The sequence below is a fragment of the Martes martes genome (assembly GCF_963455335.1).
Source record: "Martes martes genome assembly, chromosome: 4".
Classification (NCBI taxonomy): domain Eukaryota; kingdom Metazoa; phylum Chordata; class Mammalia; order Carnivora; family Mustelidae; genus Martes; species Martes martes.
The window spans coordinates 132,894,096-132,920,132 of NC_137891.1; the positions used below are offsets into that span (position 1 = coordinate 132,894,096).

The 26,037-nt window shown below is 34.7% G+C and overlaps 1 protein-coding gene across 1 annotated transcript in view; it reads left to right on the forward strand.

Annotated features, from left to right (window-relative positions):
• NEGR1 (neuronal growth regulator 1) overlaps nucleotides 1-26,037 on the forward strand; it is a gene marked incomplete at both ends in the record, with an annotated part of 843,959 nt that overhangs the window by 480,066 nt on the left and 337,856 nt on the right. Inside the window, one exon of the mRNA XM_080802180.1 lies at nucleotides 11,077-11,202. Coding sequence (XP_080658306.1) covers nucleotides 11,077-11,202 — 126 coding nt within the window. The remainder of the gene's footprint in view (nucleotides 1-11,076; nucleotides 11,203-26,037) is intronic.

Sequence of the window (26,037 nt, forward strand, 5' to 3'; positions counted from 1 at the left end):
CCAGTGTAAAGGTGCACATTTTCTCTTGACCTACATTACTCACTCTTATTTCAGATATCTTAGCTTTTAGTAAAAGTAATCAGGGGTTTGATTCTCATAGGAAGTTTCCTCAACCACCTTTGGAGTCTGAATTTTGTTCCCCGTCTGTCTTGATGCAACACCACACTGTCTTTGTTGGAGGTTTATAAGAATAAATCTTGAAGTCAGATAGTGTAGTCTTCCAATTCTCATGTTTGTTTGTTTTTTTCAAACCATACCTGAACTTAGTTATTTTAAACAACTACATTTATATATTTTACTCATGATACTGTGATTTGGAGTCTTACTGGAATGACTGGAAGAGTTAAGAGCCTATAAGGGTCTCCCAGGGTGTTTCCTAGGTGCCCTTTTTGTTTCTTCATGTGTTACTTCTCCATGTGTGGCCCATGTGTTCTCTCCACCATGATGGCTTCCAGGTAGTCAGTCCAATTATACAGTAATTCAGACCTCCAAGAGTGAGTGTTCTTAGACAACAGAGCAAAAGACAAATGGTACTTTATGATCCAGTCTTGGAAGTCACACAGGAATGATTACTTCTACTCCAACTCTATTATTTGAGGTGGCCAGAAACCTACTCAAATTATAATGAAGGCACTACTAAGACCTCACTCATGATGGAAGAAATGGTGAAGAATTGGGGGCCATGTTATAAAACTGCCATATAAGCCAATTAACAAAATAACAGGTGAGTGGATGGAAGAAGAAATTGGGGAATGGATGTATAGAACTCTACCCAATGATAGACCCCACTCCTGTCAACAATAACAAAATGTCATTAAATTCTCAGTACATTACACATAGCAAATGTCCAACAAATATTAACCTTTGCTGTAGGTATCCTCTTGTTAGACATGTTTCCAATAAGAAAGGGAAAAGAACCAGTGTCCATTTTTGAATCCTTCTCCAGCCACCTCCTAGCTCAGTTTCTAAGGGATGTATGACTTAGAGAATGGGGCACTGTTTTCTTTCACTACAGTTCCTTGGTGAGCTTGTTGGACCACATGGAAATCTCTGGGATCTATGCATAAATTCACACATAAAAAGGCTTAAATGAAATATATGAAGCTATTAATAGTGATTCTCTCAAAATTGTGAGATAATATTGTATTGAGTCACATGAAAACATTGGCCGCCAAGCCATTTGTTCGTAACCACCAAAGGATAATTTTAGATGTTTCAACCTCATAGGTGATTTGGGTTTTTTCCCCCTCACTCATATATTTTTCTACATTCTTTCCAATAGATGTGTATAACCTTCATAATTAGAAAAAAAATTATATTCAAAGAACAAAGACACCAGAGTACTTCAGAGATGGCATTATTTTTCCGATGGCACTGAAATGACGCATCTCCTCTGCAAGTACCAAAAACAACATAGCAGCCTTTACATATAAAAATATGCTCAAACGTATTTATAGAACCTCAACCTAACAGGGAAAACTCATATTGAACTGGAGCAGGCTTACCTCATGAAATCAGGAGCCAGGTGTTACATTATAGCTCTATGAGTCCAAGGGTAGACATTGGACTTTCTTGTGTTTCAAAAACACTAAAGCAAGCTTGTAGCTACAGGAAATATTTGCTAAGAAGGCAGCTGGGTTCTAGTATGGCACAGCTGGGATGTTTCCTCTGGTTTATGTGGAGAATAATTCAGTGCCAAGGATGCGACAAGAAAAGTTCACCCAGGCCATTCCAGAGGGCATTTGCTGGCACGTTTTCAAACAGACCAGTGGAGCTGGTCACCAGGCTTATGGGAATAGTGATGATACTGAAAGAAATCACCTACTTTCCTTAAGAAAATTCCTGGAAGGGGTATCATTAGCTAGCTGGGTTGGAATTTTTTTAAGTTCTTAAGGTATATTGCCAAATTGTTTCCTGGAAAAAGCTCATTATGAATTCTTGATAAAATGTTCATCACTGCAGGTTTAAAGGTATGGAATTTGTTCCTTAAGAATTCTGCCTCTCTAGGTATGGACACCTACATTTGTGTCTTTAAGGAATCTCAGTTGTGATGTTCTTCTTGTGTATTTTGTAACTATTCTCTACTAGGGAGAAGGGTGAATTAAGCAGGCATTGTAGATTCCCTGTGATATACGACTCTGCTGTAAGTGTGCTCTAGCTTTCCTGCTGCTGCTGCCTGAGGGGGTAGCTGCTATTATGGTCCTGATTTTCAGCAGTATTTTATATCTTTGAACCATCCAAGTAAGTGAAGCTGAACTAGCCTGAGGTACAGCAGGGATTTGAACCCTGGTGTATAAACACTCATGTGTAGAGGCCAGCTATTGATCCTCTAGCCAAAACGAAGCAAAAATAAAAATCTTTACAGTCCAAAATATTGAAACTCTTGTATAACAATGTTGTCTTTTTTTTTTTTTTTTTTTTGCCTTCAAAATGTTTACAAAGCAGGTGGGAAAGTTGCCATCAACCAAAAATTTAAAAATCATTAAATAAATGTTAAGCTACCAAAACTCAGCCTTTCTAAATAAGTGCCCTTTATTCTTTTATCACATTTAACCCTCATGTATGCAAAGCTATCTTAATATAACCTATATACATGTAAGAAATATATATTCCTTTTGCCACGGAAAATCTATTTAGCAAATACTTATGCCTTTCTTCAGTGAGAAAATCTATCTTAAAATTTAGGGATTACGTGCCTCTTTCATTCATCCCCCTGATGCGTAGCCCATGTATTAGGTAATCAAAGTTAGATGGAGAGAAGGGGAAGAGAGGGAAGCTATTTCCACGTTGATTTTTTTTTTGGTAACTCCATGTCCTGTGAGGTTTGTTCCCTGTAGAGGTTTATTTTCTTCTCTCCATTGCTGATTGTCTTGCTCACTGCTCTGCAGAACCAATTCTGGGTTTTCCCAAGAGAAAATCACAACTGGGAAAAAGTTGCCCATAACATCTTTCTACCTTCAATATGCAGCCCTCACTACACCCACCATGCTGCTCTCAGGAAGTGTGAAAATATATGCAAACTATTAAGGCATCATCTCTTCTAGGGGTGGTTACACTTTAATATTAAGCCCTTGAAGGCAGATAATAGCTCTGAGGATATGAAGGAAGGCCTCTATAATTACAATAGAGACTTTAAATAAATAGGAGAGAATAGTTTATGCAGAGGTCTTTCTGTCATCCTATAAAGCTATAAAACCTTACAGCTACATGCTACACTTTTGGTCAAGGATCTCCTGAATCAGCCCTTCCACCACCCCAAGATTATAAAACACTCAACTGATAGATTATCTTGATAATTAGCTGGATGCAGTTAAAAACTACTGTTTTTAACCGTCAATGCCCACTCAAATTCCAACTGTTTCATAAAGCCTTTTCTAATATCAGCATCCCCTCTACTCCAACTTCATAGGCAGAGTTAGATTTACTACTCTGTGCTCCCAAAACAACTTATATTGCAAAATTCACTTTGTAGGATTCATGATGCCATATTATAATTAATAGTGTTAGGTCTTTCACTCTTTAGACATAAACTTTAAGATTAGTCTTGCTAATCTTGTCGGTGCTCAATAAATGTTTGTTGAATGGATGGATAGATGGATGGATGGATGGATGGCTGGCTGGCTTAACATAGGTTACCACCTGTTTTACCATTTTGTATAGCTGACCTCCTAAAGGACAAGGTCAATTGAGTAAAACTTGAACACAGATTTTCTAGAAAAGGAAAAACACTAAATTAAGCGACATGATTCAAAGTTTGAACCAAAGTCTGAAAGATACATTTTTTTTCCCTCAAACACATTCTTTGCCCCCAAAAGTAGTCCTGGCATATTCCATCAGTAGGTATTCACAAATCTGGCAAGTTTGCATTTACAAGTCACACTTGGGTTATTTTTTACTCCTATCACTATCTGAGTGATGGGATGAAGGGAGAAGCCATAGAAATCTCTGAAATGTCATAAACTATAAAAAGTCAGTTATAGTCTATGAGCTGGAGAAAACAATGTTGCTAGTTAGATGCAAGCCAGGAAACCATCAGGCACCCACAAGCAAACCAATTTAGGGGGAAAAAAAATTATGAAACAATTTCTTCTCTCAGTTTGAGAACAGCACCTTTTCCAGGAGGTTTGTTATGTAACGTAGATGTGCTTTCACTTTCTGGGGGCTGGCCAAGACTGAAAAGGGAAGTGCCAGCCTAGGGAAAAGAAGACTGTTCTTTTGATGCTGCCAGCCATTACCAGATATGGGAGTGCAAAAAAAGCCAATTCTCCAAAGATTTATAGTTATGTCTAGCTTGTTGACTCAAGCAGTTTGGAAAATCTTCAGAGATATAGTTGATTTGAACTAACCTAGACTCCAAGTCTGTGGAGAGGGAAAAAGAAGCAGAAATAATATGTACATACGCTTAGAGTCAAATCCTTTTGGCCCCAAATTTACATATCTTTTTAAGTTAAAAAAAAAATGCTCTAATCAACACATACAGTACTGTGTAAGATATGACAGTCTATTCTATTGAATATACATGTATATAATTATTGTCCAATTATTTCTCTGAGTTTATATGGCAAAAACTATGGTAGGCAGTGAAATAGGAAAATACTGTGCTTTTAAACATGTTAAAAAGAATATTGAGTCCCCCAAATTGGAAAATCCTTGAAAAAAGTCACAGAGGACCCTTGACAGTATAATTTCATTTTCACTATACTCTCAGAACTTATATTATATCATCCTTGCAGTGGTATGAAATTCTATAGGAAATCCTCATTACAAAGTCAAAGAAATATTAGCTTGGGGGTTAAAAAAAAACAATAAAACAAATATTTTTGGAATATCTTCCACATGTCAGGTCCTTTTCTAGGTGTTAGTGATAGGCTGTTGAGCAAACTAGGTTCCTACCCAAGGTCTTTACTTATGTTCCATGATGAGAAGAGGCACTAAACAAAGAAGTAAATATCATGACACTGGCAGATTTAAAAGACATTATACCAAAGAAACTACAAAAGGAGGATTGAGGTGGTACAGAGGGTTATAGGTGCAAGCTATTATCTCAAAGAGACACATAACCAGAAAAATCTCTTTTGCTTTAAGATGATCAAAGCCATCAGTGACACAGGCTTTAAGATGAAATTTTAACCCCTTAACATTCACTCAGAAATCTATATTTCAGAGTTTCTCCTTTGTAGTAAGTTTTGGGGGTGGAGGAAGTCACTGTAGAGATAGGTGAGTCCAGCAGGACACCAAAGAGATGGGATAGTATATATTTTTATTTCATGTTTGGCCTAGTGAACACATTTGGAGAACACACGTGCTGACTGCGTGCATAATTCAATTAGATATGTGAAAACCTTTAAATGATTTTAGTAGTAACTTCAGAGAATGATGGAAAGAGTGCACTTGCCTATGAAACACTGCTGTGATTTTAACACCTTTACTAAGGAAGCAAGTGGTTTTTGCAATGCCCAGAACACCATAGCTATGATAAATAATGGAACTGCTGTTTCTTTCAATAATCTGTGATTGTTTGGGGCCAGATTAAAGACACACTTCATCCACTGTTAGCCCTGGCATTCTAAAGAGGTCTACCACATGATTTGTATGCGCTGTGGTCTTTCATGGACTCTTACAACTTAAGAATTTGATGGGACATTTAATTGATTCCAGTGAGACAATGCAACTTTCCAGATCTAAATTGTCAGTGTCTTGCACTTCTAGTTAAGATAATCATCAAATATATCCTCTAAGGGTTTTTCAGTGTTTTGTATGACCTGGCCTCACATGTCATGGAACATAATACATTGTATTGTATTTATTGTATTTATTATTTCTGGAAATTATCTGCACAGACATTTACTATAATAAAACACTGTGCTCACAAATTCCCATGTTGCATAGATTAGTCACCCTTATGCTGACTTCTCAAATTTTTGTTGGTTATGTTCCAGACTACAGTTGGATTCTTAGAAGAAATTTAAGTCAGGTCCATGAAGGCTGTTCATTAAACAAACAAGCAAAAAGTTGTTTTATTTATGTAGGTAAAAAATATGTACACATTAAAAACAAAACAAAAAACAAATGAAGCCTCTCACAAACTCAGTTGTACATCATAAGGCAAATGGTGGGGAATAATTCCAAATGGTTGGTTGGGTAAAATCGTTAGTATTTCTCTCATTGACTCATTTCACTTATTGTGGAAGTTAAGAAAGAAAACAGATGAACATACAGGAGGGAGAGAAAGAGAGAGGGAAACAAATCATGAGAGACTCTTAACTATAGAGAACAAACTGAGGGTTGATGGAGGGAGATGGGTGGGGAATGGGATAGATGGATGATGGGCATTAAGGAGGGCACTGGCTATGATAAGAACTGGGTGTTATTTGTAAATGATGAACCAGTGAATTCTGCTCCAGAAACCAATATCGAACTGTATGTCAACTAACTAGAACTTAAATTTTTAAAAAAAAGAGAGAGAAAAGAAATCATTAGTATTTGGTTTGGATATATACTCTATGATTTTTCTTATTGATATTGCTCTGTACCCTGACCAAGGAAACTGTGATAGATGGCTGAAATGAGAGAAGGCAGTTGTGGCAAGTCAGACTGCACACTTTTTAGTGAAAGCAAAACTAACAAGACATTTAAATGACCTTTAGTGAATTGAAATCTAGAGCTACATCTAAATATGCATCACCCCCTCACCGTGGCCTCCCCTGAACAGGTGTTGAGGACAGGGTCCTAGGTAGTAGTTGAATTTGAGGCCTGCAAATAATTAAAGGCAAAGCAGATTATTAATTGGTTGACCCAAGAGTGATTCTTTTAAATATATATGAGAATTTAAAAAGCATTCAACCCCAACACAACCCCTAAATCCTCTTTCAACCTCTGTTGTTTAGAAAGTTTCCAGTGGTCTTCAATCTCTCTAACTGGTCATACAGAACAATTAATTATGAGTGCAGTTGTAAAGTCATGTACATCCCCAATTAGGAGAGAGGTAGTCTGTGTTTTGTAATAGAATCTAGAACTTCCACCCTTTGTTGTTTTTTTGTTTGTTTGTTTGTTTTAAGATTTATTTATTAATTTGAGAGAGAGAACATGGCTGGGGAGGAGTGGGGGCAAAGTGAGAGAGTCTTAAGCAGACTTTGGGCTAAGCATGAAGCCTGACATGGGACTCAATCTCACAACCCTGAAATCAGAACCTGAGCCAAAGAGTCTGACGCTTAACCAACTGCACCACCCAAGTGCCCGGACCTCATTGTTTTTACTTATGGTGTCATGATGATGATGACCATGATGATAATGTTTTAATAATTACTTCCTATGAATTAAACAGTTTTACATTTTGATGAATAATTAATTCCTTTATTAATCTGCTCTAAGTCATAAATACTTGAATATGTACACGACAATTCAAAATGTTACTAAAATCTGTACTTATTTAGTGATTTAAAAATTGTGCAGGGGCACCTGGGTGGCTCAGTGGGTTAAGCCTCTGCCTTCGGCTCAGGTTATGATCTCAGGGTCCTGGGATCGAGCCCCGCAACGGGCTCTCTGCTCAGCAGGGAGCCTGCTTCCTCCCCGCTCTCTCTCTGTGCCTGCCTCTCTGCCTACTTGTGACCTCTGTCTGTCAAATAAATGAATAAAATCTTTAAAAAAAAATTGTGCAATTGAACAGATTTGCTCCTTTTCAAAATAATTTTAAGCTCAATTTCTAAATGAAAAGAATTTCAGAAAGCTTAATATAAGGTGTATGGAAAAGGAACATACACCTAGGAGAGTAAGACATTTTAGCTCTCCTCATTGCTGCTTTTCTGTGCAGGTTCATAGAGCATTGGAAATACCATAAGATACTCTGCCTTGTCATGCACAGAGTTCAATAGAGACGTGTGACCTGTATGCATGCATGATTTATACACAAACCATAGCATAGGAAGAGCTACCAGAACTAGATGGGTTTAAGATCCCTGAGACATCACCATTCTTCCCTGTTTATGTCACCCAGAGTAGAAGCATCTTTTTTCTCTTCTATTTTCTCCTAGTCTGATGCTCCCTCAGATCATACCAAGTCCTTTCCCGGTACCATAACCTTATTCTGGATGCAGAGCTAACAATACCTCTATTTCTGTTGCCCTACATTGAGGTTATTCATAGTTTTTCTCTATTATAAATAGCACCACACTGAATAACTTTGCACATAAACTATCCTACGTGGTTCACTTTAAAAGAAACTTACATAAAACTAATGTTTGCTGTTTCAAACCCACAAGGCATACCTATTAGACATGTGTTACTCATGTAAAATGGAAAAGGAAAACATGGAAAATATTTGTCTTCTCTCAGTTACTTACTATTTGCCTCCCTCTTTTAATTTTAAGCTCCTTGAGGGCAAGGATTATGCCTTGGAAATTTTGCATTTCCTGTGAGTCCAGAATTATTCCCTCCATAATACTCAGTAAAAGTTTGCAGTCTTGAACTGAATATGAAATGGCTTTGAATAGTCAGCAAACCAACACCTGTTTTTGCCTCCATAAGCTACAATGCTTGTGAAGGATTTTCCTGGTTCTTTTTACACACAGCATCTGCTGCCAACAGGTGATGCATTCTGGGGAGAAGAGCCTTGCCAGAGGGATTTTCCTTTACTAACATCCTCTTTCCAGATGTTTCTTCCCTGTAGTATATCCTGAATTATGAGGCCCTGGGAGGCAATTGCCATCACTGAAATGACATGTCACACCTGGAACTCGACACTCTTCCCCCACCACACATTTTCCCAAAGTTAAATGTCAAAGCTAAGTTTATTGCTAAGGGACTTGGTTGTTTCTCTGTGAAGCCAAATAGTGTGCTTAATATTAGTTTACCACTCATGTTTACCACTTTAAATGTAAGTAGATATGTAAAGATGAAACAAAACTATTTTAAGATCAGAATGAATTGGCAAAATAATATAGAAGGTAGAATTCATGGTCTTACGGCACTCCATCATTTTTCTTAAATATATATACCACTATCTAAAGTTGAATTAGTTATATGTTTGGAATATGTAAATTAGACTGATCTCTGTGTACTGTCTTCTGTATGAAGAAGGAAAGTATTAAACAACTTCTGTATGAAGAAGGAAAGTATTAAACAACTTTTTAAAAATAGTGGCCATTGGTATGTATGTAATTGTGTGTGTGTATGTACATATGTACACATGTGTATCATAATTCGCTATTTCAAACATGTACCTACATCCACATATCCAGGTAATAGTTTTGTTTAATGTAAGTTGATTGTTATTAACTTTCCTATTCACCAATGAGTCATACACACTTTACTGTCCTCATAGGATATCCTAATGTCTTTATTTCTGTTCTGTTTCAGTTAAGCTAAAGAGTCTTCTATCTGTAATGGTCATTATTTTATTTTATTTTATTTTATTTTATTTTATTTATTTGTTTAGCCTGGGAACAGCTCACTGAAGAGTTTAATAATAATATGTTTTAAATGCCAGTTAGAAAATGTCATTTTATGGCATATTACTTAGAAATAAGCATTTTTTTCCAGTCCTAGCAACAGTTACATATAATTGAAAACTTTATATTTACAATCCAATAATTCTAGGGTTTTTTTGTTGCAAAATTTTGGTTTCTCCAAAATATCAAAGATGATATTCCAAGTATAGATGATTTAATTTATCCTTCTAACAAATTGTAATTACCTTTTTAAAAATAACTGTGAATGTGTATTTCTCGCATATGGGAAGCCCAAGAATGGAAAAATTTTAAAAATTCTGGTAAAAGGCATATTTCTCTAAGTATTATCATGATATCTAATTGCATTTATTAGTTTCAATCTGAAACTTCAACATACTATCATTTGTATAGAGTAAACTAAAACTTATGGCACAGGCCAGTCTTACACACCAACAAACTGATGAAGTGATGAAAGCATGAGAAAAGGACAGTAGTGAAATTAAATTAAAAAACCATATATGCATTTTAAGGCATCTAATAATAACAGCTAATACTGATGCTAAGTTCTTTAAAACATCCTGGCTGGCTTATTTAAACCTCACAGCAGCTGTATGGGGTTGCGGTTGCAGCTTTTTCCAGCTTTCAGATGGAGACAGTGAGCCTGAGATACATATGTACCTTACCCTGGATACCACAGCTAGTGGAGAATCCAGGATTTCAAAAACGATCTGAGGGTGAAGTGAGACCATTTGATATTTGAGGGAATATGGACATTTTAATTGGAAGTTCATTTAGAGATTTTCCTATCCAGCATTCCCAAAGTACATTCCATAGTCACTAGTTTTATCAAATGCTCTTGAATAAAAGCATCCCTATTCTAGTACATTAGGAAGGAAAACAAACAAACAAACAAAAAAAAACATATTAACTTTTCCCTTTCACTCTAGGAGATTTATAGTAAGCATAACAAAGTTTCTAAGAAATCCCAGAGTGAAGAGATCTGTGTTCACCAGTGGTTTCCAGCCATCACTGACAAGAAAACTCTTTAATGAGGACACCTTTCAAACCCTTAGAAAATGAGTCCCTTCAAACATAGTTAGAAAGTGCAGCCCTATTATCTGGCACTTAGAAAACTGAGGTCGCAAATGCCGTTGTAACCCTGAAATCGTATCTCCTAATCCTACACGTTTGACCTCACTCAGCAATTAAAACAGCATGTAGGCAAAACTGTTCTATTTTATGTTTCTTCCAGATTTCCATTTTCATTACATCTTCTCCACAAGGAAACCATCATTATAGATGGAACAGACAGAGTGGCTACATTCTAGTTGACTTAACACAAAGCATGCACAATAAAATTTTAATCTAAGTAAATAATTCAGATTTTTTGTTATTAAACATTCCATTTATCTTGAAGCATTTAATATCTAAAAATTAGAGAAAAATAAATCCAACAGAAAACTCTAGAAGAGTCCTGAGGATTTCAAGAATCTCCTTTGAGACGTGACCATGGGCCATAAGTGCGTTTCACCACCACAGCCCTATTGTATAATATCATGGAGTTGATTATATGTAGTTCAACAGAATTTTTTATGTATTTTTCTTACCACTACATGTTTTGTCGTTTCAGTTCCTCCGAAGATATATGACATCTCAAGTGATATGACCATCAATGAAGGAACCAATGTCACCCTTACTTGCTTGGCCACTGGAAAACCAGAGCCTTCCATTTCTTGGCGACACATCTCCCCATCAGGTAAAGCAGAAACATATCAGTGTTGCTTGTGCTGCTGTTCAGTATTCTCTTGTAACCTCACTTCTTCAGAGCCTAAGAGTCTACTTATATTTTTTACATCTTTTTCATGAGGTAAGCAGGGTGCATATTTTTATATTTAGTCTTTATACCTGAAGGCACACTAGTTCACAGAAGTTAAATAAATGAACAGTTTCTGTCAGAGCCCAGAACAGAATCTATGTCTCTTGATTCTTAGTCAAGGTTATTTTCATTTTAGTATACTGGATAATCACAAATCAATAGACAAAAAGCTCAAATGGAAATATCACAAGAGAAATATCTTCATTTTAATGTGTAAGGCTTTTATTCAATCGTCATTCACATGTTAATAGGCCAGCATGAACTGCTAAGGTAATCAAGAGAGAATGAAATTATACAAATTACGAGGTTGCTAGGTCTAATTTCAAAATGCAGTTCAGAATCAGGGATTTGGCAGTTAGAATTAAATTTTAACTGATGAGGGACCTAAGAACCCAAGACTTTAAGTAACTTGTACAAGATCACATAGCTAGGTGAAATTAAGGGATATAACATTTTTAAGGGTTTCCGGTACCTTCTGCTACAGTGCACATGTTCCTAAAGAGATTACATCAATTTTAGGAAGTTGGGGATAATCATCATCAAAACAAGATTTTTCACAGCCACTCTTCACAGAATCACCAATTTGTGTCAAGTTTAAATATTTGAACTATCAAGCTTTGAGTTGTACCCTAGAAGTAACAGTGGTACTTTTAACAAGTAAGATCCCACCATGTTTCCGGTGAGTGAAATTTGATTTTATTTGTTTTATAGTTTTGGTGGAAATAGCTCTAACAAGGTTAGTGTGATGAAATTGCTTTTAAAGAAATCAGAAAGGCACCCTTTATGGAGGTGTCAAAAGAGTACAATTGCCACATCCTTTTTATCTGCTAATGCTTACTTTAATATCACTTATCCTTAAGTGTCTTTCAGTTTCCTCATTTATGCAGGAGGTCTAATGAAACTTACATCACATGCTAAGTAGTACTATTAATGTGAGGAAAAAATCAATATAACAGCAGTATACACTTATATAATATGCATTATGGCCCCTATAATATTTCTGAAGCATGAGTGTGCTCTTGACTGCCAACTCCTCTCCTTAAAGCAGCTATAGAATCATAAAACCAGTATATGAGCACTGAATGAGTGGCAGGACTCTCCGTGGGGTCTAAGTGAGACAAGGACTAGCAGTTAGGATGCATCTGCTTTTATCTCAAGGTCCTTATCCCTCAGTTCAGCCAATTCCCCTGCAAATCTCATCGCCTCAGTTACCCTCACCTCGTTGTCCACTTTCCAAAAATTGAATAATAAGAATCCCTAGCTATTGTGAGACTCAAAGAAGATAATAAGCATAAGTGTGCTTTAAAAAGTATAAGGTGATATGCAAATGGATGGCTGATTCTTAATCATCTTTCCAGAGATTTAAATCTGATATGGCAATATAATTTTTGTAAGAATGAAGCACATAATCTCCATCTTCATATAATTTAAGATTAATATTTTGGACTGAGCTCTCCTGCTTTACAGTTCTTGTTATTATGCATATTCTTCTTTTTTAAGTGCTTGGATACATTTTGGTTTAATTAAATAGCGTGAATGTTGGTTAGTGAAGTTATTAGAATAATGATAATGGATAACATCATGAAGCTGAAAGAAGACAGATTGGGTTTATAAGTTAAACTGTGCATGGATTTATTTTTCTGATCCTGCCATACAGAGCAAATGAGTAAAATTAGCATAAATATTAACTGTTATCCAATGAATAGCTAGACATGGCTGATATATTTATAAATGCTTCCAATAATTTCAAATTATCATTTGTTAATGATCTGTATTCAAATGCATAGCACCATGGAGTTTCTGCTTTAAGTAACATGTCTGATAATTCTATTAAATTTCTTCGACTTACATGTTTATATTTGAAACCCAAATTATAAACGTCATTGATCTGTCTATATTTTACCCAAAAATATCAACATTTTGCATACTCTCATCTTTTGCTATATCACAAAAGAAAATGTGTCTCAAAAGCGTGCTCACCATATGAACGAACAGTGGAGAGTGTTAAAGACAGAACTAGATATACTCCCTGTCAATACTAGAAATAACGGCTAGTTTTTGTACATGTGTGACTTGTTTAGATTGTTTTTTAACCCATACTTTTGTGAATTCTTACTGACTCATTCATGGCCTATATCAGTTTTAAAACTCACTAAAAAAATGTCTGGCCACCAGATGATAGCCCCAACAGAGCTTATCCCTAATCCACAAAAGAAAAAAAAAAAAAAAAAAAAGGTTGTGAGTTCAAGCATACCACAAACATTGCTGAACCACTTGAAGGTGTCATTCTACTTGCTAGTTCAAACAGTTCAGTGTACTTTGGGCAAAACATCTTTCTGGAGAAGCTTCTGGATATGTGAGCTTCCTTAGAGTTTATGTATGCTGATAATTTCTTTCTTTCTGTATTTTTTATTCTGTATTTAGGAATTAAATTCAAATTCATCCAAAAATTGTCAGAGAAATAATACCAACTCTTCCCTACATCCTTTACTTGGTTTTATCCATTGTTATTCCCATTGGCTTCAACATTTGCTGTGTGTAGAGTATATAAATGTGGAAATTTATATTTTTTTTCATTGAATCATTTGAGAACAATCTGCATATATTGTGCCCTTTTCTTCCCAGTTTTGTCAGTGTGCATTTCTGAAAAATAAGGAATAAGGACATTCTTTTATATATAACCACAGTACTGTTTTCAGCTTGTTTACGTTTAACATAGGTATCATACTTTTGTTCCATTACTATTCATATTCAAATTTTATCAATTGATGAAATAGTGCCCTTTATAGTTTTTTTTCCCCCTCTCATACAAAATCCAAGTATCATATATGGTTGTCACATCACTTTTCTCCTTTACTTCTTTATTCTGGGGTCGAATTCCTTGGTCTTCCATTGTCATTTCCAAACACATATTTTTCAACAATGCATGCGCCACCCCACTTTTTTAATAGAATAATTCTCATTTTGGGCTTGACTCATGTTTCCTCATGATTAGGTTTTAGTTATGCCCATCTGGGTCTAAATAAGTAAAGTTGTAGACTTCTCAGGGAGTGATATCCAGAGGCAGAGGATATCCATCTGTCCCTTATTTGCGATGTTAATCTTGATTACCTAATCAAGGTGTCTGATTTCTGCATTGTATAGTTCCTTTTGTTTTTTCCTTCCCTGTGCTGCCAATAAGCAATGGGGAGAGATTTTACAAAACATTAAATGCAAATGTCTGTTACTTGTTAACCTTCTTCCCTCAGATTTTGCATTATCAGTGATTCTTTTGTGAACTAATCTTTACTGTGATGATTTACAAAGTGAGGATTTTTCTAGCTTGAGCAATCCTACTTTTCACCAGTTAGCATTGGCATTCTGCTGTAAGAACCTCACTTCCCCCTCTTTTTTTTCTTTCCTTCCTCCCTCCTTCCCTTTCTTTCTTCCTTCCTTCCTCCCTCCCCTCTTTCTTTCTTTCTCTCTCTCCTTCCTTCCTTCCCTTTCTCTCTTTCTTCTTCCTTCCTTCCTTCCTCCCTCCCTTTTTCTCTCTCTATTTATAATGGCAAAAGCTCACAGACTCCCATCTTTTTAAAACTGTTTATAATTCATTACTGTCTTTAATTATTTTGATGCTTGAATTGTTCTTTATTTGGTGAGTGGAAGTTACTTCATTCTGATTCCTGTGTCCTTGTGATGTGATCCCATCATTTGTTGTTGTTGTTGTTTTTTGGTTTGGGGGTTTTTTGTTTTGTTTTGGTTTTTTGTTGTTTTTTTGTTTGTTTGTTTGTTTTGTTTTGTTTTTAGCACTTTCTTACCTTCTGGCATGACAAAATATACCAGCTTTGTCTTGTATTTTAGCTGCCCTATCTCTGGAATCAACCATTTTACATTACTTCAGTAATTGGATACTGCTTACTTGGGGTTGTGACAGTTATATATTGGTTTAAAATATGTAACTCTGTTGATCTACTTTATAGGAAAATTATCAGAAACTCAGACATCTAGACATTCTATGAGATTCCATTAACCAAAAGAAATTAAATAACTTTAGTACAAAGGATATTTTGTTTGGTTTTATCTAACAGCAATCCTGGAATAGGGCCTGGGACCTGGTGTGCATACAGAGGGGAGGGTGATTATAGAATTAGTAGTAAAATCGTATTTATATCAAGCAAAATGTAAGGAGGCAATTATTCTGTTGTGAGAGATTTAGATAGGTTCATACATCTTTATTTATAAGAGATACTAGTGCTTTACCTAATCTATGGCTAATTTCTTACATACTTAGAAAATTTTCAAGGTTTTCTCAAAATTCATATTATAAGGTATATGATTCCCTTCATTCCTGCTGGTAATTTCTTAGGCATTAGATGGTGCCAGTATAGTTCAGTGATTAAGATCATGAGCTTTATATCAGTCAGAATTGGATGTGAGACCCAGATTTTCATCTTACAAACTGTAAGACCTTAGACAAAATTGTTAACTTGTTTAAATTTTAAATATAAAATAGTGATGCTAATTGCCCCCATTTCACAGAATTGTTATATGAGTATTAAAGGGGATAGTATAGAGCTTTGAACAGAGTCCATGACTTATAATAAATAACCTATAATAGTAGCTATTAATTTACTATTGAAATCTACTTAAAATTTTGATCAAATGAAATCTCCAACCCTATTTCTAAAATTGAAGGGCCTACTAATAACTTTTGAATGCAGTTCACATAGCTGCTCTCAAATGAGGGTATCATAATGCTAAAACCCACTTAAAACTTCTAGAGAACATTGACAAATTTACATAGGGCTTCTGAGTTTGAATATCTTTATATTCAAAATAAAGTTCTTAACCATAAATCATTGCATTAATAGATCTAGACTAGTCGGGAAAAAAATAGGAAAAGTTAAAAGATAAATTTTAAAATAATAGATTACCAGGGCACCTGGGTGGTTCAGTATCTACCTTCAGCTTCAGGTCATGATCCCAGGGTCCTGGGATGGAGCCCCAAGTCACATCAGGCTTCCTGCCCAGCAGGAACACTCCCCAGCTTGTGTTCCCTCTCTCTCTCTCTCTCACTGTCTATCTCTCTGTCAAACAAATAAAATATAATCTCTAAAAAAATAGGTTACAAAAAAATTACAAAAAATACCAAAAAATGATAGTAATAGATTACAGACAGTTAACAAATATGGGGCATTTTGAAAGCCTCTATCAAATTTCCACTTACTATTCATTGCTGCTCATCTTAATTGCTTTCTAGTTCATTTTTACACCTTGGTATCTGGAATCTCCAGACATGTTCTCACTCTACCCTGCTGGTGTTTATTAGTTGACAAAGATATTCTTTTGGATATGGAGCTAAAATATCATAAACACTAAGTTGTATGCCTTAAGCTATTTTTTTGTCTAGTTTCCCTATGCTTAGTTCTGTTTGATGGAATATTATTGCCCTTAATTATCCATAGGAGTTAAGGCTCTTGCCTAACTCAAAATAAAGACTGTTCAGTTATGTCCCTTTGTCCTGTAATGTTCTGGATTCCATTCATCCCTTCCCATTTGCCAGTTCCTTATTCCATTAAACATCTCCTCTCTCCCTGCATCTTTAACCTCTTCCCTTTATGGACTCCATCCTGTCCACAAACTCAAATTATTCTTTTCTGACATCAATCCCTTGACACTTTTGTTTATATCAACAATTATTGAGCCCTTTTAAAGGAGATCATAGGCAAGTGCTCAGAGATAAGGAATAAAACCAAAAACACGATTGCAAAGAGACCAAAACAGGAAAAGTTTTCCTGGAATGGTGAGTGATAAACAATGTCAATCAGGTCAAATAAGATAAGACCCAAGCAGTTACTTTTAGATCAGGTAGTTTGGAGATCATTGTGGCAGTTCAGTGACACAATGGGTCAGAAACCCAGTTTTGGATAATTAAAGAGCAAATAAGAAGTGAAGAGTTTTGACAAGGAGACAAAACTATGCATCCAGTTAGTCAAAGTGGAAATCTGTTTTCTCTACTTTTATACGTGTTACTTCTTCTTATAGGATTTTTTTTTCTCCCTTGATACAAGTGACAAACTCCTACTCATCAACTTTTTATAAAATTGGTCCTGAGCAATGCAGGAAAACTTGGACTCTTCTTTCTTTCTTTCGTTCTTTCTTTCTTTCTTTCTTTTTTTAAGATTTTATTTATTTATTTGACAGAGAGAGAAACAGCTCAGTCCCAGACCCTGAGAGCATGACCTGAGCCAGAGCCAAAGGCAGAGACTTATCGACTGAGCACCGAGGGGTCCCTGGGTACTTCTTCTTCTATAGGTGCCTAGTACCTTGTGCCATCACTTTGTGTGGAACTAATTCTCTAAATTGTAGTCCTTGGTCTTTTGTCTGTGGCTTCAGGGAACAGGGAATTCCTTCTGCCCAGAAACTGTTCATCTTTGTAACACTTGGCTTAGCATAGGGCCTGATACAAAGTAAGGACTCCACAAATATTGCAGAGTTAATAGATGTTGCCATCTGTCTTTGCTTCCCACATAGCCTCTTAGCACTAGAAATTAAAATTTAACAGGGTATGACACAAGAAAGTATTTCCTTTCTCATATCCCCCAACCCCTACCCTTTAATATAAAGACACACATACCCCTAAATATAAATCAGCCCTTTATTTTCCTTCTAGTTTCAATATGGCTGCACCTTTGTGATATTGCAATTTACCATAAGAGATATATATTTGGTCTTTGCCCCACTTCTTGCATGAGCTCCTAAAACCCTTGGAAATTTCCATGATGAAACCCCTAAAGGTATCTTTTGTAATGTTAATGAGGTAACTTTGGAAACACACAAAAGGATGGGACAGGGATTACCAGGAGAACCAACCATAGAATAGAGTTAGAATTTTCAATCTCACCCACCTAGACCTCCAGAGCAGGGAAAGGGGCTGGAGGTTGATTCATCCACCAATGGCCAGTGATTCAATCAGTTGTGTGTCTGTAATGAAGCCTCCATAAAGACCCAAAGGACAGTGTTCTGAGAGCTTCTGTGTTGGCAAACTAGTTGAGATTCGGAGAGAGTGGCATACTCTGAAAGGGCATGGAAGCTCCTCACCCTTTCCTCCTACGTTGTCCTCTCCATCTCTTCCATCTGGCTATTCCTGAGTTGTAGTTTTTTTAAATAAATTGGTAATCTAGTGAGGAAAATATTTCTCTGAGTTCTCTGAGCTGTTCTAGCAAATTAATTGAACCCAAGGAGAGGATTGTTGGAACCTCTAATCTATAGCCAGTTGATCACAAGTATAGGTGACAACCTAGACTTGCGACTGGCATCTGAAGTAGGGGTGGAGGGCAGTCTTGTAGGACTGAGCTTTTAACCTGTGCAATCTGATGTTATCTCTATGTAGTGTCAGAACTGAGTTGAATTGTAGGACACCCAGCTGGTATTGGATAATTGCTTATTGATATGGGAAACTCCCCTACCACATTAGAACTGGGTTCTGAACCTTAACCACATTAACATATAAAAAGCAGCTTACACCAAAGTGATTTTAGCTAGCGTGGTTCCACTAATATTTATCCATTACTGTCTGTACACAAACTAGAAGCTACTTGCACATACATGTCCCATTTAAGCCTCAAAACTAAACTCTGAAGTGGATATTGTTATCCTATTGTATAAATTTGCATGGCATTCAGAGTATTTACATAAATTTTCCCCAAAAATATGATTTTTTTTTGCTTTTTATTTTGAAAATGTTATAAGCTCATAAGAAGTTGCAAAGTTAGTAGAGACAGCTTTCGTGTTTCCTTCACCCAATTTCTCTAATTGGTTACATCATATGTAACTATAGTCTGACACCAAACAAACGAACATTAGTGCAATACATGTATATGGTTCTATATCATATTTTTAATATCATATTTTTAAAATTTTATTGATTTATTTTTGAGAGAGAAAGCATGTGTAGGGGGAGGGGAAGGAAGATTGGGAGAAGCAGACTCCCTGCTGAGCAGGGAGCCTGATGTGGGACTCAATCCAAGGACCTCGGAATCATGACCTGAGCCAAAGTCATGTGCTTAAGTGACTAAGCTACCCAGGCTCCCAGTTCTATATCATTTTATCATATGAGTTGATTCATGGAGCCACCACCACAATCAAGGTACAGAACTCTTCTCTTGGCACAAAGGTTTATCTTATGCTATCCCTTTGAACTCATTTCCACTTCTCCATCCACTATCCCTAACCCCTGATGATCTGTTTCTAATCTCTTCCTCTTCACTATAATTTTACCATTAAAAGAATATATATGTGGCACCTAGGTAGCTCAGTGGGTTAAGCTCTGCTTTCGGTTCAGGTCATGAACCCAGGGTCTTAGGATTGAGCCCCACATTGGGCTCTCTGCTCAGCAGGGGGCTTGCTTCCCCCTCCACCTCTGCCTGCTTGTCTGCCTACTTGTGATCTCTCTCTCTCTGTCAAATAAATAAATAAAATCTTAAAAAGAAAAAAAGAAAGAAAGAATGTATGTAAATGGAATTATCCAGTGAGTGAACTTTTGAAATTGGCCTTTTTACTCAACATAATACTCTTGAGATTTATTCAAGTTTTAACACATATCAATACTTTGTTCCTTTTTATTGCCAAGTAGTACCTAGTGATATGAATGTACCATAATTTGTTTAACCATAAACATATTTAATATATTTTCATTGTCTCTAATTTTTGGCTGTAACAAAGAAAGCTATTATGAACAATCCCATTTCTTTTTTCTTTCTGTCTTTTTACTTTCAATCTACACGTTGTATTAAATTTTAAGTGAGTTTTTTATAGACAGCTTATAGATAAGACACTTCAAAAAAATCTACTCTGACAATCTCTGTATTTTGCTTGGTATTTTTAGACCATTTACATTTAATTTAATTATTGATTTGTTAGGGCTTATGACTGGTATCTTATTTTTATTGTTATTTTCTGTTTGTTCCTTCTAGATTTTGTTTTTCTGTTTTCTTTTTCCCACCTTTCTATGGGTTACTTGAGTATTTTTTTCTAAATTTCTGCTTTGTTTTATCTATAGTGTTTTTCAGTGTGTTTCTTTACAAAGACTTAATAATATTACACAATAAAAGCATAACTTATCATATTCTATGGGTATCCACATTTTACTAGTTCCAGTGAAGTATAGAAACCCTCCCTCCATTTATTCTCCTGGTTTTTTAATATAACAATCTTGAGTTTTTTTCTGCATACATGAGAACTACCTCAGATAGTGGTATAGTTTTTGTTTCAACTGTCAAACATGTACTAGAAAACTCAAGAAGGGAAGTTTTTTGTATTTATGTATTCTTTTACTATTACTCATCTATTTAGAAAACTTTGTTTAGCCATTTTTTTATGGTAGGCCCGTTGGAGACAAATTCTTTTACACTACTCTTCATCTGAGAATTCTTGATTTTACCTTTTTTCTTGAGGATATTTCTGCTTGGGTTGGAATACTAAGTTTAACAAAACATGCATTTATTTAACATTCAAGTAGCCTTAAGATGGCCTTCAGGCAATATTTGGAAATCTTGTGGATTAAAGTATAGAACTTTTGAAAACTAAAAAGCAGTGTTTTCCATGCTTTCCATAAGTATTGCTATGGATCTAGCCCAGCTATAAAATAAATAGCATAAACTGTCCATTAAGAATATAATAGATATTGCCAAACTAAGAGATTTTAAGGATCTTGAGATTGTCAAATGAGAACCATTTCAGGATAAACAAAGTTGGTATTCATTAGGTCATGGGTTAGTAACCTAAGGCCTGTGGGCCAACTGGCTTACGGTTTATTTCTGTAAATGAAGTTTTAATTGTTGTTGTTGTTGTTGTTGGAACATAGTCATGCTCACAACTTTATATATAGCCTATGAATACTTTCTCACACTACAATATAGAGTTGAGTAATTGTAGCAGGAACCATTTGACCCACAAAGTCTAAACTATTTAATGTCTGTTCCTTTAAGAAAAAGTTTGCTGACCCCTGCCTTAGGTATTTTAAAAGAGGTTTAGATTTTAAATTTTATTTCCTAGCTGTAAGACATACAAGCTTAGCACATTAAAACTTCTACAACCTTTAAAGAGAATCAAATTCAATCTTAAGACAGAAGTATTAATTACTATTATCAAAAAAAAGAAAACTGTAAAAAAATGGAAATTATTAACTAAAACACATGTATACCATTCTATCATTTAAAATAATTCTGAAAATAATTTAAGTCAATACAAGTACAAACTATAAAGTATTACTTTCTATTAATGTTCTTAATTCTGTTGTTATTTCCCTTTTGTGAAAGTTAAGTCTCTTTGAAACACTGGAGTGCTGGGCCAACATCAAGGGTGATATGATGAAGAGGCTGTGTATGTGATCCTTGTAAGCTGGCAGCCTGTCACCCAAACATTGTACTTCTTTAGGAGTCTTTTTTCAGGTTTGCAATCCTGACACTGCACTTTACTCTTTAATGTTAAAAAGAAACATTTAGTAAAACCAGCAATTTATGCTGATGACATTTCAACAATACCAGATCTTCAGATTATAAGCTATGGTTCTAGTTCCATTGTAGAGTTACACTCTATGTGGAGCTTTTGTGAATTTCCCTAATGGCTTTACATAATGGATAATTATATAATGAATGAATCTACATAATGATGGCAAGTTAAACTTTTACCATAAGATTGCACACCAATAATTTATATATGCAGTTAAAGGTGTCTCTTTGTTCTGAGAGTTTTCTTTATAGTTTTAACTTTCATTTGTCTGTTTCCAGAGTCCTCTCTACTTCTCTTAGTGGTGGGCTGTGAGGAACTGTTTGTATTCAGAATCGTTAATGCCTGCTATTTGCGTTTAGAAAGCAAGAACATTTTCATTATTTTAAGATATATATAAAGTTAAACAATGAATCTGATGATATGATGAATCAATATAAAAAATAATCCACTATTCTCAGAGAAAAATGCTTACCCCTATAAAACAGAAAACAGGAACCTAGTAAGCTTTTAAAGTCATTTTATAAAAGATCTTTGTTTTCTTATGAAACTTGATTTTTCTGAAGGAGATGAGCATTAGGAAAAAATATATATATAATATATATTTCTATATATATTATATTTTTATTACACACACACACACATACACACACACACACACACTAGATTATATCTCCCTTTGGTGGACTGAATTTGGGAATGATGGTTTATATATATATTTACATTTTTTTAAATTTATTTTATTTTTTTTGAAATTTAAGTATAATTAACACAGTTATGTTAGTTTCAGATGTACAATATAGTTATTCAAAAATTCTATACATTACTCAGTGTTCATCATGATAAGTGTACTTTTAATCCCCTTTACCTATTTCATCCTTCCCCTGACCCCACCCACTTCCCCTCTGATAACCATCTGTATATTATCTATAGTTAAGAGGTAGTTTTTTGGTTTGTCTCTTTATTTTTCTTTGTTATTTCTTAAATTCCTCATGGGAATGAAATAATAATAGTATTTGTCTTTGACTTACTTGTTTCACTCAGCATTTTGCCCTCTACATCCATCCATGTTGTTGCAAATGACAAGATTGCATTCTATGAGGCTGTTTATAGTTTAATTCTGTTTATAGTTTAGGAATTAGATTTTTCTAGAGAATTTTTTCACAATGATTTCAGTATCACAATACATGTATTAGGAAAATGTATTACATAAATGTTTATATTTAAATAAGTTAGGGGGTTGTTTATAATCTTCTTTATAATCTTAGAAAATGTAGCTTTTAATTTGGTTGTAAATTTCATGCTAATTCATGTTGAGGTGAGACTCCATTTAATTCATAATATTGAAGTAGATCCTAAAAGGATCCCAAAAGGTCACAAGTAGATCCTGTTTATGTATAAAATGAGCCCAGCTAACACTTAATTATTTACTGAGCACTGGGTAGCCCAGGCAATGTTCTAATACATGTTAGATTAACATCTGCTAACTAGTTTACATGTACCACATTCATGAGAAAAAGAATACGATGTTCATTCAAACCCAAGTCATACTAGTCATTTGAACCCCAACAGTCAGTGAAGACACAACTTGGTTTTATTTCCCATAAATGTAAGATCATGTCCATCAAGACTATATTTGTACACAAACAAGCCCTACTGGAACTTAAGTGCTATTTCTGATGTATTACTAAATTATATGTATTACTAAATATATATAAGAAAAAGAAAATATGTTAATAATTTTTTTTTAAATCAAGACCCCAAGTATCCTTGATAGTTATAGACATGATCATATGGTTGGCTTGAAATAAATTATTAAAGGAGTTATGATTTCCAGTGTAAAAGAACACTATATACATCTTTCTTCACTCAAAATTAGTATATTGCTATTGAAATCTAATTATACCCCACCTTGTTCTAAAATTATATTTTTCTTGATTAACTTAACCATAATTAAGAATAATCATCACAAGTGGAAAATAAAAATGATTTTAGTCATCTTGGATTATAAATCAATAAAACTATGATAAATACTTTTTATTCTCACTTTTTGTGTCTATTTCTTTATGACTCATCATTCAGGCAAATACGTCTACATAGTAGACATAAACTCTTTATGTGATTAATACATTTATATTTGCTGATTAATGTCTTAAAATTAATATTACTAATAATTATTTTCCTTATAACCTTTGTGCATAGCTCATTCCCTCATTCCCCAAAGAAGTTATAGAAAAAGCTAAAAACATTTTTATAATGATCAAACTCCTATTAAGCAAGGCAGTATAGCATAGTGCTGAAAAAGACATGGTTAATACTTGTTTTCAGTGGTTGGTACTTGGTTACATAGTCCTAAAAAAGACATGGTTAGTAATTGGTTTCAAATTCCTATTCTGCCTCTCACTGCATGCGTTAAACTGGGCAAATTTCTTAAGCACTCTGTGCCTCATTTTCTTCTCTGCAAAATGGAGGTAAGAGTAGTAATAATAATAGTATCGCAGGGCTGTGATCTAAAGGAGATGTTAAAGATAAAGAGTTTAAAAGAATACTCAGGCAAAATTGAGAGCTCCCAATTCTTAGCTACTATTATTAAAATGTCTTTTATAGTTTATGTTCAGATAAAAGTTGCTTAAGGACAGGTAATAAAAGATGACAATGATAAATACCAATAAATATGATGTTCTTATGTGATAAAAACCTGATAAATGCAATATAATGATTGCATTTCTAAATTCGTGAGATGTTATTTTGTATTTAGTTGTTTCTATATCAGAGACCCACAGGGATTGGTTTACTGAGCAACTACCACAATGACTTCTAGAAACAAAAGTTTGAATTACTTATTCAAATTTAGATAAATAGTGGGTGGGCCATGAGAGAAGACAGGAAACACTATGTATTGGAGGAGAAATACACTTGTTTTCTTTGATGTAGGAATAAAAAAAAAATCTATAAAAATAAAGATCAAAAGAAAATTCTTTCAGACATTTATAGATTCCTAAGAAGTTGCCCTCACAATGAAAGAGCTAGTCTGTTTGAGACTTCTGTATGATTACTAACATAAAGCCAAGGTAAAGGATATAAAGAATACTGTGACCAGAAGACCAGGACTAATAGTACCCTATTTTTCTGACGACGACGATGATGATGATGATGATGATTTATAAATTCATAAATTCCCTAGCCCTAGTTTACTGTGCAACCCAATTTAAGACTGTTAAAATTTCCATAAATTTTATGGAATATTTTCTATCCAAAGACATTACTTTCACTCTCTATGAAAATGTTACAAAAGTAATTTTGTCCTAAGGGAAGAGGTTCAACATTCATGAAATGTCTCCTAGTATAATACATAATGAAAATGTCTTATGAAATGTTGAGAGACTAATTTTGCCATACTGACGAAAGGAGCAAAATGCAGCATTAATTGCATGTAAACTTTTTGTGTAAACTTTGCCTGAGAGACTAAAAAACTAGAATTATTGTGTATTTTTGTTGAACTAAAGCTATGTTTCATTGTAATCTTCAGAAATTTACAAATTATATTCTTGCATAAATTTATACATTAATAATAAACCAGACTAAAGTCCCAAAAACTTGTCTTTAAAATCTACAGGATTTAAAAAAGTAGTAAAATATACAGTATTATGGAATTCATTAAAATGACTTTTTTATTTAGTTTTTTTTTTTCACCTTTGTTGTTAGCCAGTTTTTTTTAAATGTTTCCTTTTGCATTAGGTTTGAATTTAATCCAGTACCAGCTGTATTGTTTCTGGACAGTGCTGAAGCTCTGAAGATGTATTATACCCATGCATCATCATAGCATTGTCATTCTGAGGATATATTAGTGTAATACATCTTCAGAGCCCTCAAATGAGAAGCTGTCTGGAAGGAATGGGGCGAGGAGCAAATTCAATTCAATTACAGGACAAAAGAACCAGCTGAAGAGAAGGAGAGAACTCTCAAAGCAAGATTCTCAGTGGAGTTGATTACGACCAGGTATTTCATGGAAGTATATTCCATTTTTCCTTCTGTGACATGACAAGGAATAATTATGGATTTCGAACACACATCTGTAAAGATAAAATGACTTCTCAACCTTGTGTTTGGCTCAGTAGAGGCCCGACAGCTTTTTGTGAGCATTTAATTGATTTTTGAGAAAGTTTTATAAGCATTTGTGTTCATTTAATATATAAACCTGAAGTATACAATCAACGTACAGATTGG